At 48.1% G+C, this 12,539-nt stretch overlaps 1 protein-coding gene across 1 annotated transcript in view; it reads left to right on the top strand.

Moving 5' to 3' along the window:
* Positions 1-12,302, top strand: part of LOC129529664 (uncharacterized) — a 38,608-nt gene extending 26,306 nt beyond the window's left edge. The window contains exons 7-11 of the mRNA XM_055375048.2: positions 330-363; positions 2,578-5,714; positions 6,248-6,320; positions 7,050-7,204; positions 11,863-12,302. Of these exons, the coding sequence (XP_055231023.2) occupies positions 330-363; positions 2,578-4,622 (2,079 nt within the window). The 3' untranslated portion in view covers positions 4,623-5,714; positions 6,248-6,320; positions 7,050-7,204; positions 11,863-12,302. The remainder of the gene's footprint in view (positions 1-329; positions 364-2,577; positions 5,715-6,247; positions 6,321-7,049; positions 7,205-11,862) is intronic.
* Positions 12,303-12,539: the final 237 nt, after the last annotated feature.

Here is a 12,539-nt window from a genome sequence, read left to right as displayed (position 1 = left end):
TGACTCTTAGCAACTGATATGTAATCCAAAATGGCATTTAGCTATGACGGCTTCAGGTTGTAGACTGTATCCTTGGGGTCCTTGTCCTTGGAAGCAATGTCTTCTCCTTGGATTCAGTATTTTGCACTTGCCAACCTACGTGGACCTGAGAGATCCACCATCCAGAAGCTGATGTCTTTTCCAGTGTGTATCCTACCCTTGTTTTGGAGGCCTTGAAGTTGACTACACTTTCTGATCAAGTTTTCAGTATTCATTGAGAGAAACACAGCCTTGTGCAAACAATCCACAACATGACATACCCCTCAAAAAGCTTTGTTTCTGTATTGCAGGTGGTGCAGGTGGCCCCTCTGAGGCGTGAATCTAGTAAGTGTTCTGGAATCACTTGCCAAGAAAACAATCTGGATGCCAAGAAAGGTGTGGCATCCTTGCCTAGTTTCAATGTGAAGAGCCTCCCTGATCCTGGGATTGTGATAGGAATAAGTATAGGGGAAGTGTTTTTTTAAAACCTGAATTCCCCAGGGAAAAATTATGGCCAAATTTTGAGGAAGCAGTTGTGCTCCCTTTTGGGTGGTGCTGAGTTGGGTGCTTGAGGATTGGTGGTGTCTTGTGTGAGGCTGCATCGTGTGGTGTGAATGTGTGTGTTTCTGTACAGGTGAGGCTGTGTGTTTTCTCAGGAGAGATTTCCCACTTATACAACCCAATCACCAGTGTCCACTTCTAACAATAAAATCCACCCCCGCTCTACTCTCTCTGTACAGTGATTCCTCCACCCTCACCAGAGCCATCCCCGGGTCTGCCTTATTACCCCACTGCTCAGGTGGAGAACCTGAAGGGCCAAGGGAGTGGCCCCAGCTCCCGAGTTCCTGAACGAAAAAGTGAAAACACGAACCCAGGAGTGTGGGCCAGTGCTGACGCTGACATGCACTTAGTCATGGGGTGTTCACCACCACACAGGGAGTCCAGCATTCATGTATAAGCCCTAAAGCAATGAGCCCAAAAGGCCCCAGACACTGCCCATCATCATAAAGTGGCCTCCGTGGTCACACAACCCAGGGCAGTTATAGGCTCATCTCCCCACGGACCGGCATAGTCATCAGTGTGTCAAAAGCACAAAGATCCCCAGGTGTTTGGCTCAGCTCACAGATCCCTTTTTTTTTTTAACTTTTAAGTTCAGGGGTACGTGTGCAGGATGTGCAGGTTTGCTACATATATAAATGTGTGTCATGAGAGTTTGTTGTACAGATTATTGCATCACCCATATATTGAGCCTAATATCAGTTATTTTTCCTGATCCACCCCCTCCTCCCACCTCCCACCCTCCAGTAGGCCCCACGCTCACAAATTCTAAGAGGAGTGGGGGACCACAAAGGCCAGTGTGGCCCACTTCAGTTGTGAAGTTAATTTGCTCAGCAACTGGCCAAAGTCTATAAGGTTGGGTGATGTATTTTAGTAGATTTAGTAATACTATCTTCCCAAGCCCTAAAATGCTCAAATCCTGCCAGCTGAAAATGGTGAGGAGGAACAGATAGGAACTCTGTGTGGCACTTGGTTATTAGCCTGGCTTCCATCCCTTAGTGGCAACTGTCTTGTATATGTGGGTTAAAGACCCTCAGCCTCAAGCCAAGCCTCCTCCATGAGGAGCCATCTCACTATTGACTGGCTAGTGCCGGGTATGGCCACCAGCCCAACTGAAACAAAATGTTGCTTTAAAACAAGTGTAAATCTCATACATACAACAGGCAAATGCAGAAGCAGTGTGGTCTCGCAAGTTGTAAAGAGGACAGTCGCAATTTTGCTGGACTTCAACCTGGGTAGAAGACATGAGGGAACTCTGTCACTAAATCACGGCAGAGTTCAAGGCCACTTGTAGACTATTTCATGTTACAGAAGGTGGCCTTTAGCTACTAAGCAAAGGCCTCTGTTTCTCATTTCTTTCCTGTTCAACTTCTTGGTCATCCTTCTTCCGCAAGGGAAACGAGCCCAAGCAAAAGGCAGTTTCAATATTAATTTGACCGAGGTTTTGTGCAGTTTATTATCATCCAGGTAATCAGGTGCAACCCAGTCTGCCTAGCAGCCCCCCTATCTCTGCTCTGTGTTTTCATTTAATAAACATTTTGGTCTACTTACTATGTGCTAGATTTTCTCGAGACCAAGTAAATGAGATAGAATCTTTATGTTGGCAGCTAAGTTAGATTTAACATAACTGACAAAAATTAAAATTTCTGATTTCTTGTAAAAATATTTTGTATGTGTGAATGCATACTGAATGTAAAGTGGATAAAAAACTCACACTTGCACTCATGGAAGGCTTTTCATGAATTTGTCAATTTTTATTTTTTATATTTCCCCACTTCACCGGATAATGCATACCTGAACCTGGAAACTGATTCCCACTGTAGAAAGTGTTCTGAGCCACATCCCTTAGCTTCACTAGTGCAGGTCCACCTGGGAGGATGTCCCAGCGTCAGCTTGGCCCATGCTGTGATCAGCCACCTCCATGCACCACACCAAGCAAGCCCCTGGGTGATTCACAGTCTCCACCACCAGGGCACTGACCTTAACTCTGTGTTCTTCTAGCTCCCCATGAGGACGCCGTACACGACATCACTAACGAGGACGCCACACACGACATCGCTAACGAGGACACTGTACACCACATCACTAACGAGGCCGCCGACAAGGGCATCGCCAACGAGGACGCCGCCCAGAGCATCGCCAACGAGGGCGCCGCCCACGGAATCGCCAGCGAGGATGCCGCCCAGGGCATCGCCAACGTGGTCGCCGTCCAGGGCATCGCCAAGGAGGACGCCGCCCACGGCATCGCCAACGAGGACGCCGCCCACGGCATCACCAGCGAGGACGCCGTCCAGGGCATCGCCAACGAGGACGCCGCCCAGGGCATCGCCAACGAGGGCGCCGCCCACGGAATCGCCAGCGAGGATGCCGCCCAGGGCATCGCCAAGAAGGACGCCATCCAGGGCATCGCCAAGGAGGACGCCGTCCACGGCATCGCCAAGGAGGACGCCACCCAGGGCATCGCCAACGAGGACGCCGCCCAGGGCATCGCCAACGAGGACGCCGCCCACGGCATCGCCAGCGAGGACGCCGCCCAGGGCATCGCCAGCGAGGACGCCGCCCAGGGCATCGCCAACGAGGACGCCGCCCACGGAATCGCCAGCGAGGATGCCGCCCAGGGCATCGCCAACGTGGTCGCCGCCCAGGGCATCGCCAACGTGGTCGCCGTCCAGGGCATCGCCAGCGAGGACGCCGCCCACGGCATCGCCAGCGAGGACGCCGCCCAGGGCATCGCCAGCGAGGACGCCGCCCAGGGCATCGCCAACGAGGACGCCGCCCACGGAATCGCCGGCGAGGATGCCGCCCAGGGCATCGCCAACGTGGTCGCCGTCCAGGGCATCGCCAACGAGGATGCCGCCCACGGCATCGCCAACGAGGACGCCGCCCACGGCATCGCCGGCGAGGACGCCGCCCACGGAATCGCCAGCGAGGATGCCGCCCAGGGCATCGCCAACGTGGTCGCCGTCCAGGGCATCGCCAAGGAGGACGCCGTCCAGGGCATCGCCAAGGAGGACGCCGCCCAGGGCATCGCCAGCGAGGACGCCGCCCAGGGCATCGCCAGCGAGGACGCCGTCCACGGAATCGCCAGCGAGGATGCCACCCACGGAATCGCCAGCGAGGATGCCGCCCAGGGCATCGCCAAGGAGGACGCCGCCCAGGGCATCGCCAACGTGGTCGCCGTCCAGGGCATCGCCAAGGAGGACGCCGTCCACGGCATCGCCAAGGAGGACGCCGCCCACGGCATCGCCAGCGAGGACGCCGCCCACGGAATCACCAGCGAGGATGCCGCCCAGGGCATCGCCAAGGAGGACGCCATCCAGGGCATCGCCAAGGAGGACGCCATCCACGGCATCGCCAAGGAGGACGCCACCCAGGGCATCGCCAACGAGGACGCCACCCAGGGCATCGCCAACGAGGACGCCGCCCACGGAGTCGCCAGCGAGGATGCCGCCCAGGGCATCGCCAACGTGGTCGCCGTCCAGGGCATCGCCAAGGAGGACGCCGTCCACGGCATCGCCAAGGAGGACGCCGCCCAGGGCATCGCCAACGAGGACGCCGCCCACGGCATTGCCAGCGAGGACGCCGCCCAGGGCATCGCCAACGAGGACGCCGCCCAGGGCATCGCCAACGAGGACGCCGCCCAGGGCATCGCCAACGAGGATGCCGCCCACGGAATCGCCAGCGAGGATGCCGCCCAGGGCATCGCCAAGGAGGACGCCGCCCAGGGCATCGCCAACGAGGACGCCGCCCAGGGCATCGCCAACGAGGACGCCGCCCAGGGCATCGCCAACGAGGACGCCGCCCAGGGCATCGCCAACGAGGACGCCGCCCAGGGCATCGCCAACGAGTACGCCGCCCAGGGCATCGCCATTGCTAATGACACCGTACAAGACATGCTATCGAGGACGCTGTACAGGACATCGCTAATGAGGGCACTGTACAAGACATCACCAATGAGGGCACTTTATACGACATTGCTAATGACACCGACAAGGCACGCTAACGTGGACGCTGTACACAACATTGCTAATGAGGACACCGTATAAGACATCGCTAGTAACTATCGCAAGAACAAAAAACCAAACACCGCATATTCTCACTCGTAGGTGGGAATTGAACAATGAGATCACATGGACACAAGAAGGGGAATATCACACTCTGGGGACTGTTGTGGGGTGGGGGTGGGGGGGAGGGATAGCATCGGGAGATATACCTAGTGCTAGATGATGAGTTAGTGGGTGCAGCGCACCAGCATGGCACATGTATACTTATGTAACTAACCTGCACAATGTGCACATGTACCCTAAAACTTAAAGTATATATATAAAAAAAAAGACATTGCTAGTGAGCACGCTGTATACGACATCGCTAATGAGGACGCTATATATGACATCGCTGATGAGGACATTGTATACGACATCACTAATGAGGACACCATACAAGGCATCGCTAACGATGACGCTGTACACAACATCGCTAGTGATGACACCGTATAAGACATCGCTAATTATGACGCTGTATACGACATCGCTAATGACACCATACAAGGCATGCTAATGAGGATGCTGTACACGACATCACTAATGAGGACAGTGTGCAAGCCATCGCTAATGAGGACACTGTATATGACATCGCTAACGAGGACACTGTACAAGGCATTGCTAACGAGGACGCTGTACACAACATCGCTAATGAGGACACCATATAAGACATCACCAATGAGGATGCTGTATATGACATCGCTAATGACACCCACAAGGCATGCTAACGAGGATGCTGTAGACGACATTGCTTATAAGGACACCGTACAAGACATCGCTAACCAGGACACTGTATACGACATCGCTAATGAGGACGTTGTATATGACATCGCTAATGAGGATGCTTTACAAGACGTAGCTAATGAGGTTGCTGTATATGACATCGCTAATGAGGACATTGTATATGACATCGCTAATGAGGACGCTCTATACGATATCACTAATGAGGACGCTGTATACAACATCGCTAATGAGGACGCTGTATATGGCATCGCTAATGAGGATGCTGTATACGAATTCGCTAATAAGGACGCTGTATATGACATTGCTAATGAGGACACTGTACAAGACATCGGTAAAAAAGAAGATGCTGCCAATGTAAGACACTTTTCTTTGTCTTGAACATAAATGTTACTTTCCTGGCTTCTTTCCAATGAGATGTAGACATGAACATCTGCTGGTGTGCATTATCGATGTCATCTGCAGTTTAATCAAATGTAGACATGAACATCTGCCAATGTGGACTATTTATGACATCTGCAATTCCCTTGGTGTGGTGCTATTGATTGGCAGCCTCTCACCAACCCATGCCAGGCACACTGGGGTGTGGTAGATGGCAGCATCCATGATCCACTGCAATGCAGAGGTGTTTCCCTCCACAGCAGTTATCCCCCATGGATTAAGAGTTGTGAAACTGCCAATCTAGATACACTTTAAAGATAAATTCTGTGGGAAAAGGTCTTGTCTTTTCCACAGGTGTCTTCCGTGCCAGTTTTGGGGGACTTCGACCTTTGACTCAATCACTATACCCCTTCTTATTTTCTCTCTCAAGTTGTCGAGAGACTATCAGATCTGTGTGACATGTATGGCATCATTTCACCCTCCTAATGTTTTCTTTTCTATAATTGCAGGAGCCATTGACACTGGAGAATGATACGTACCCTGAAAGAACTCACTTCCTGAGGAAAAAGCGCCATCTCTAGGGTACAGAAACCTGATTCTGGGCTCCTTTTGGGAAGGAGGATTTGGGGTCTGGTGAGAGCAAATGATTTTGCAAGTATAAAACAATGTCCAGAGAGGCTGTAGGGATATCTGTGAGCCCAGAGGAAACACCAGGGGATCCTGTGCGAAGCACCATGGCTTCAGCTAGGGTGGGAGGAGTGGGTGGGCCTCTCTCTAATGACTTATCCTGGTGTTTGTGTTTCTAAAGATTTGATTGTGGAGAGCATATCTGATGATGGGGATTTGTAGGTAGGTAACTACTTTCCACGTAAGATCCAATTGGAGAGAGTTCCCAGGGGCCTTCGGGGTATCCATGCTGCTTGGGAGGTTAAGGGAGGGGGCATGAAATCAAAACGAAACAGGAAATATGTGTCATATTGGATTTGGTCTTTTCCGGGTTTATTGGCATAATAGTTAGAACTGTCTCTCTGGGCTATGAGGGTGCTGTGTTATTTAAAGGTGGTCTTTCCCAGAACACCTGGCCTTTTCTTTTCTGCCTCTGCCAAACATCACAGCCTTTGGGTTGGATTAGTCAGCACCCCTTGGGATTGTGCAGAAGAGGTTTGGGGTTGCATCGAGTGTCACCTGTGGTGAACAGAATCTGAGGGACACAACTCTCTCACAGGCACTTCCTTCAACCTGGAGACAGAGTTCTCCTGGTATGTGCCCAGGGGTGGAGGAGAAATTGACAGTCTGCCTCTGAACTTTCAGGACTTTAAAAAGCACTCATGTTTCCAGCCTCACTGTTGACTCCTGGCTTAAAGGGATCTCCCGGGGTGAGTGAGGAGGCGGGATCGGACCCTGGCAGTCTGACGGCAGCACCTGTGTTCCTCTGCACTGGGCCGTGGATGACATTACACACCTTGGTGAGAATCAGAAATTGAGGCTAACCACATCTGAAATTGAGATGGGCCTTGAGTCATATAAATAGTTTGGAAAAGATGCATTTTACCACGCTATTGAAAGAAACCATTTATTTCTCACTCCAGCAGGATAAATGGTTTTCAGTATCCATTTAACTGCTCATTGACTCTTACTGTAGATGAGGAGGTGGCCAGCAGCCCCTGCCCTCCCCCAGTTGTAGGCCCAAGGTAACCAGCAATTGAGTGGATATAATGGAAGAGTGGTGCATTCAGAGGTATCTGTATTAATGGGACCCACATGATATGGATGAGAGCTATTAGGGTGAGAAAAAGCCTGGGAGCACAATGAAATATTTAAATATTAAACAAAACATTGTTGAAATCTCCATTGTACTTTAGTAGTTGAAGTCATTCTTGTGGTCATCACTGCCTTTCCCAAGCATAACAAGCTACTTAATATCACATAGACCCGTGCCATGAGGAATGATGATCAGTTTGTAAAATGCCAATAAAACAATTGCCTATATAAGCCACAATGTTTCATCCATATATTTCAATTTCCATGTGTAAGTATAGTTCAAATTTCAGAAATTTATTATTATCTAATAGAATATGCATGGTATATCAATGAGCAATTATCATACTGTTTCTATTAACAATTATTTGTATGATGAAAAAAGCAGACTCCCATTCTTGGATTTTTCTCAGTTTGCACACATTAGCATGACAGCCCCATTTCCACCTGACATGTGCCAGCAAGAGGCCAGGAACAGAGGCTTTTCTTATTAACTAAGATTTCTAAATGTATTATGTATTCACATTTAGAAACTCTAAATATCATAAAAGGTTAGCAAGGAAGTTTCCCTTCCACTCTGAACTTCCAAACACCAAGTCAACATTTTTGTTTGCATATCATCCCTGCAATCTATGTGCAAATAGAAGCATGCACCTGGAATGCAGGCTGATGTGTGATTGTGTTTACACAAAGTCCTCTGTACCTCTGCATATATCACTGGGCAATGCACCTTAGTTATCATTCCACATTTCAAATGTAAATCCATTGTATTGTTTCAGAGCTATAAAGTACTGCACCCCATGACTATTCCCAAAATTACTTAAGCACCCCGCTATGGGTATCCATTTGTTCTGTTTCCAGTCTTGCTCTTATAACCAATGCTGTAGTGAACAGCACTGTGTTGAGAAGTGGTGAACGTGGGCATCTTTGTCTTGTTCCCGTCCTCAGGCGGAATGCTTTCAACTTTCCCCCATTCAGGAAACTGTTGGCTGTGGGTTTGTCATAGATAGCTTTTATTACCTTAAGGTATGTCCATTCTATGCTGATTTTGATGAACGGTTTTAATCATAAAGAAATGCTGGATTTTGTCAAAGGCTTTTTCTGCATCTGTTCAGATTATCATGTGATTTTTGTTTTTAGTTTTATTTATGTGATGTATCACATTTATTGACTTGCGTATGTTAAACCATCCCTGCATCCCTAGTATGAAACCCACTTGAATCATGGTGGATTATCTTTTTGATATGCTGTTGGATTCAGTTAGCTTGGTTGTAGCATTTCTTATTATTCCATCTGTGGAATGTATTGGTTTAAATAATGAAAACATGTTCTATCCTCACTGCTTAGCACTTTGTGTTTCTTTAATAGCCTTCCCAACAGGGCAACATAAAAGCAGGAGCCCTGCTAGTCACCCCTTAACCCGGAATCCCCCCTTCTCCACAGCTCGCTCATTGGATAGGATAGACTGGGCGCCCAGGCCTCAAGGTAAGGACGTGCTCTGTCACCTAGAGGTGCAGTGCTTGGGAAGGCCAACCTTGGAGGGTTGCCTGCCAGCTTTACAGTGACAGAGGTGTTGGGAGGGACTGACCACCAGTGCATAAGGCTGTGCTTTGTTGGTGACATAAAGGATTGTTTCACAGATTGCTGGGGAGGGACAATCCCAAGGCCTCCCCTGGCCCTGGTGCTGGCTCTGCACAAAGGCAATAAGAGAGGGATGCTGGTAAGGGCTGACCTATTGCTGTGCTGGGGAGGAAGGTGCTGGGCTGAAATTCAGGAGGCTGAGGATGCAGCAGCCCCATAGGAGGTACATGACCTTCAGGATACATTTTCTTCATTGATGATCAATGGAAATGAGACATCACTGACTATTTTTTCTATCATTGGAATCTACTCTCTACTGCTCATGCTGTTCCTGTCTTTTGGGGAAGATGGAGGATCAATCAGTGTGCGCTGCACTGAGTGGAAGGAAGGAGAGCTGCGACAAAAATTAAGGAAGGATGAGAGACGGGAGGGCCCTTCATCCAGCTGCTTGCAGAGTCCTCCTGAGGAGGAAAGCCCCATGGCTCCCTGGCGAAGGAGCAGTGAGGGCTGCGTGACTCCCACAGTGAAGTGTGTGGTATGTCTGAGGACACCCAGGCCAGTGGCAGAGTGAGAAGCAGAAAGGCCAGGAGGGTGGCTGGAGGCCAGGCTCTGAGTCATTCTGCATGTGATGGAAACAGCCGGAGCCCAGTGGGCTTGGAGGTACAGGACGCGGTGGCTGATGACAGAACAATGTGGAGAGAGGCGTCATTTGTCAAATCCTTACTTTGTTCTGGGCATTGTGCTAAAAATTCTGATGGCTCATCCCATTTAGGGGCTGAAAGTTGCAGAGGTTTAGGAAGCTCACCCACGATACTGGAGCCCCCATCTCCTGCCCTAGTGCCGTCCACCTTCTCATCCAGCCACCACCTGTTTCAGGGGAACACACAGAAGTGGTAACCTCTTATGGATAGGCAAGTAAATTCTGCTGTTTTTGTTATTCACAGAAAAAACACTGGCTCGTGTGGGTTGGGAAGGTGAAATACCAGAAGTATTTCATCTAGTTATTTCTACCCATGCAACTCCTATAGTATTGAAATGCGTAGGTTAGCATTTTTGGCCAATTTACTCAGCATTCTGGGTTAAAGGCTTTTATTTATTTATTTATTTATTTATTTATTTATTTATTTATTTATTTATTTTTGAGATGGAGTTTCGCTCTTGTTGCCCAAGCTGGAGTGCAATGGTACGATCCTGGTTCACTGCAACCTCTGCCTCCCAGGTTCAAACTATTCTCCTGTCTCAGCCTCCCAAGTAGCTGAGATTATAGGCACGTGCCACCACACTGGGCTAATTTTTTTGTATTTTTAGTAGAAATGAGATTTCACCATGTTGGTCAGGCTGGTTTCGAACTCCCGACCTCAGGTGATCTGCCCTCCTCGGCCTCTTAAAGTGCTGGGATTACAGGCGTGAGCCACCATGCCCACCCTAAAGTCTTTTAAAATTCACTTGTATAAGTTGACTTAGTTTTCTTTAACCTTGTAGAAAAATACAAAAATGGCAATCTCTTTTATCACACAAATAATGTCTTTTTAATGGAGTGATTTTTTTCTAATTGAGGTATTATGTACTTTTCATTTACTAATTATTGTTTACATTTGAAGTGTTTTATGAATTAATATTTAATTGCATAGATGAAGATTACTAGTTATAGGCATTTTACTAACCAATACTCATTAAGCATAGCGTGGATTCATATGACATCAAGGAGCTATTTTATTTGGTAAAATGAAAAAGCACAAGAATGAACGAACGCAAGAACTGAAACAATGGAGACACCTAGAATGACTTGTCTAAGATCTAAATCATTTTGTTGTCTTCCCAGCGCACTTATTATCCTGATCATTGTCATCAGCATTGTTTGGGTCCTTTTAGCACAGATTTCTCAAAATGGGTAACTCCATAACAGTTGGAAGTTTATGAATTCATATAATTTGTAAGAGGTCAATTTGGAAGTACCTATCTATTTTAAAATTCCAATAACCTGGGAATTTCATCCCATGTCTAGAGTCTTCTATGTAAACTATTTCCACAATTAGGAGAAATATGTACATGGGGATTTTCTATGTAGCGGTGTTTTGATAGAATAGAAAAATGGGATAAACCAAATTTCCATCACGAAGGAAATAGTAATATGCTGAATAATAATACAGCGAATATTATGCAGGCTTTAAACATCAAAAAAGAGTTCAACTTCTGACTTCCGATGATGGTGTTGAAGCAGGTCACAGCTGGTTTACATTTTGATTTTCATGTGGGAACTCTGGAAGTCTGCCTTAGTGATTTTACATGTGGCTAAATTGAGCTAATGACAAGCTGTTCGAAGTATGGCAAAATGGAACTTTAAAACAGTATCTTGTCAGCAACCAAGTGGACCTGTTTCACGTAAAGCCCATGCATTCATCTGCCTGCCCATCATTCTGTCTGTCCATCATTCTGTCTGCCCACACGGGCAGCATTTGTTAGTGGAACTGAGTGCCCACTGTCGAGCTGACAAGCCCATAACCTCCCTGTTCCTAGTCACACATTAATTCTTCAATAAGTCCCTTTTGATAGATTGTGATTAAGCTTAGCTACTATTTCCAATTGCTTCCCCAAACGTACTTCTCACTGTTCTCCCATCACACCCTCCAGCCCATCCATGCGGGGATCCTTTGCTTTTCCCACCTTACACCAAACTCCCTATTTTTACTCCCACTTTTACCTCCTCTCCAAGACAAAACAAACAAAACTAGCATTTTAAAACTTAGTTGTAATCTTTCTTCCTTCATGAAAATTTCTCCAACAGCCACTCCCACGGTCCTGTATGTTCCGGATATTTAAAAATAATGGCTATAAGGTTGAGCACTTCAGGATATGCTGTTTTGCTGTGTGCAGATGGAGGCAGTGGCTGGAGTGAATGAACGGCAACACTTGCTGGCAACCGGCAGAAGCTGAGAGACAGGGAACAGGCTCTCCTCCAGAGCCTCCAGGAGCCAGGCCTTTGGACACCTTGAATGTGGGCTTCTGGGAGACCATGCGTTTCTGTTATAAGCAGCCCAGTCTCTGGCAGTTTTTACGGCTGCCCCCGAACACTCATCTATACCTGTCTGACAAGGTCAAGCTCCAAGGAAGGGATTCTCTACATATCTACATTGTTTGCAGATTTTACAATAATCATTTATTCTTGCATGGCTGATCATTGTTAACCAATACAAATAAAATAATAAAGAAATGACCCACATTTTATGTTGGGAGTTTGATCTGCCATTTATCAAGTATGGAATCTTGAACAACGGGTTAAACATCTGAATGTCTCCATCACTTCATCTCTAAAGTGGGGGTGCTCACACCCACCGGGCTCCCCTCCCAGGTTGGTGCCAGACTCTCCCTGGGCCCCTGTTCTCTCACCAGCCACATCCATTCTCCCCCAGAGGCGCTAGTGACTGTGCGTGGCTTTCCATTCCCACCACGTTTGTCTCTAAC

The sequence above is a fragment of the Gorilla gorilla genome, chromosome 23 (assembly GCF_029281585.2).
Source record: "Gorilla gorilla gorilla isolate KB3781 chromosome 23, NHGRI_mGorGor1-v2.1_pri, whole genome shotgun sequence".
NCBI classification, from domain to species: domain Eukaryota; kingdom Metazoa; phylum Chordata; class Mammalia; order Primates; family Hominidae; genus Gorilla; species Gorilla gorilla.
This window is presented reverse-complemented; position numbering and strand designations above follow the sequence as displayed.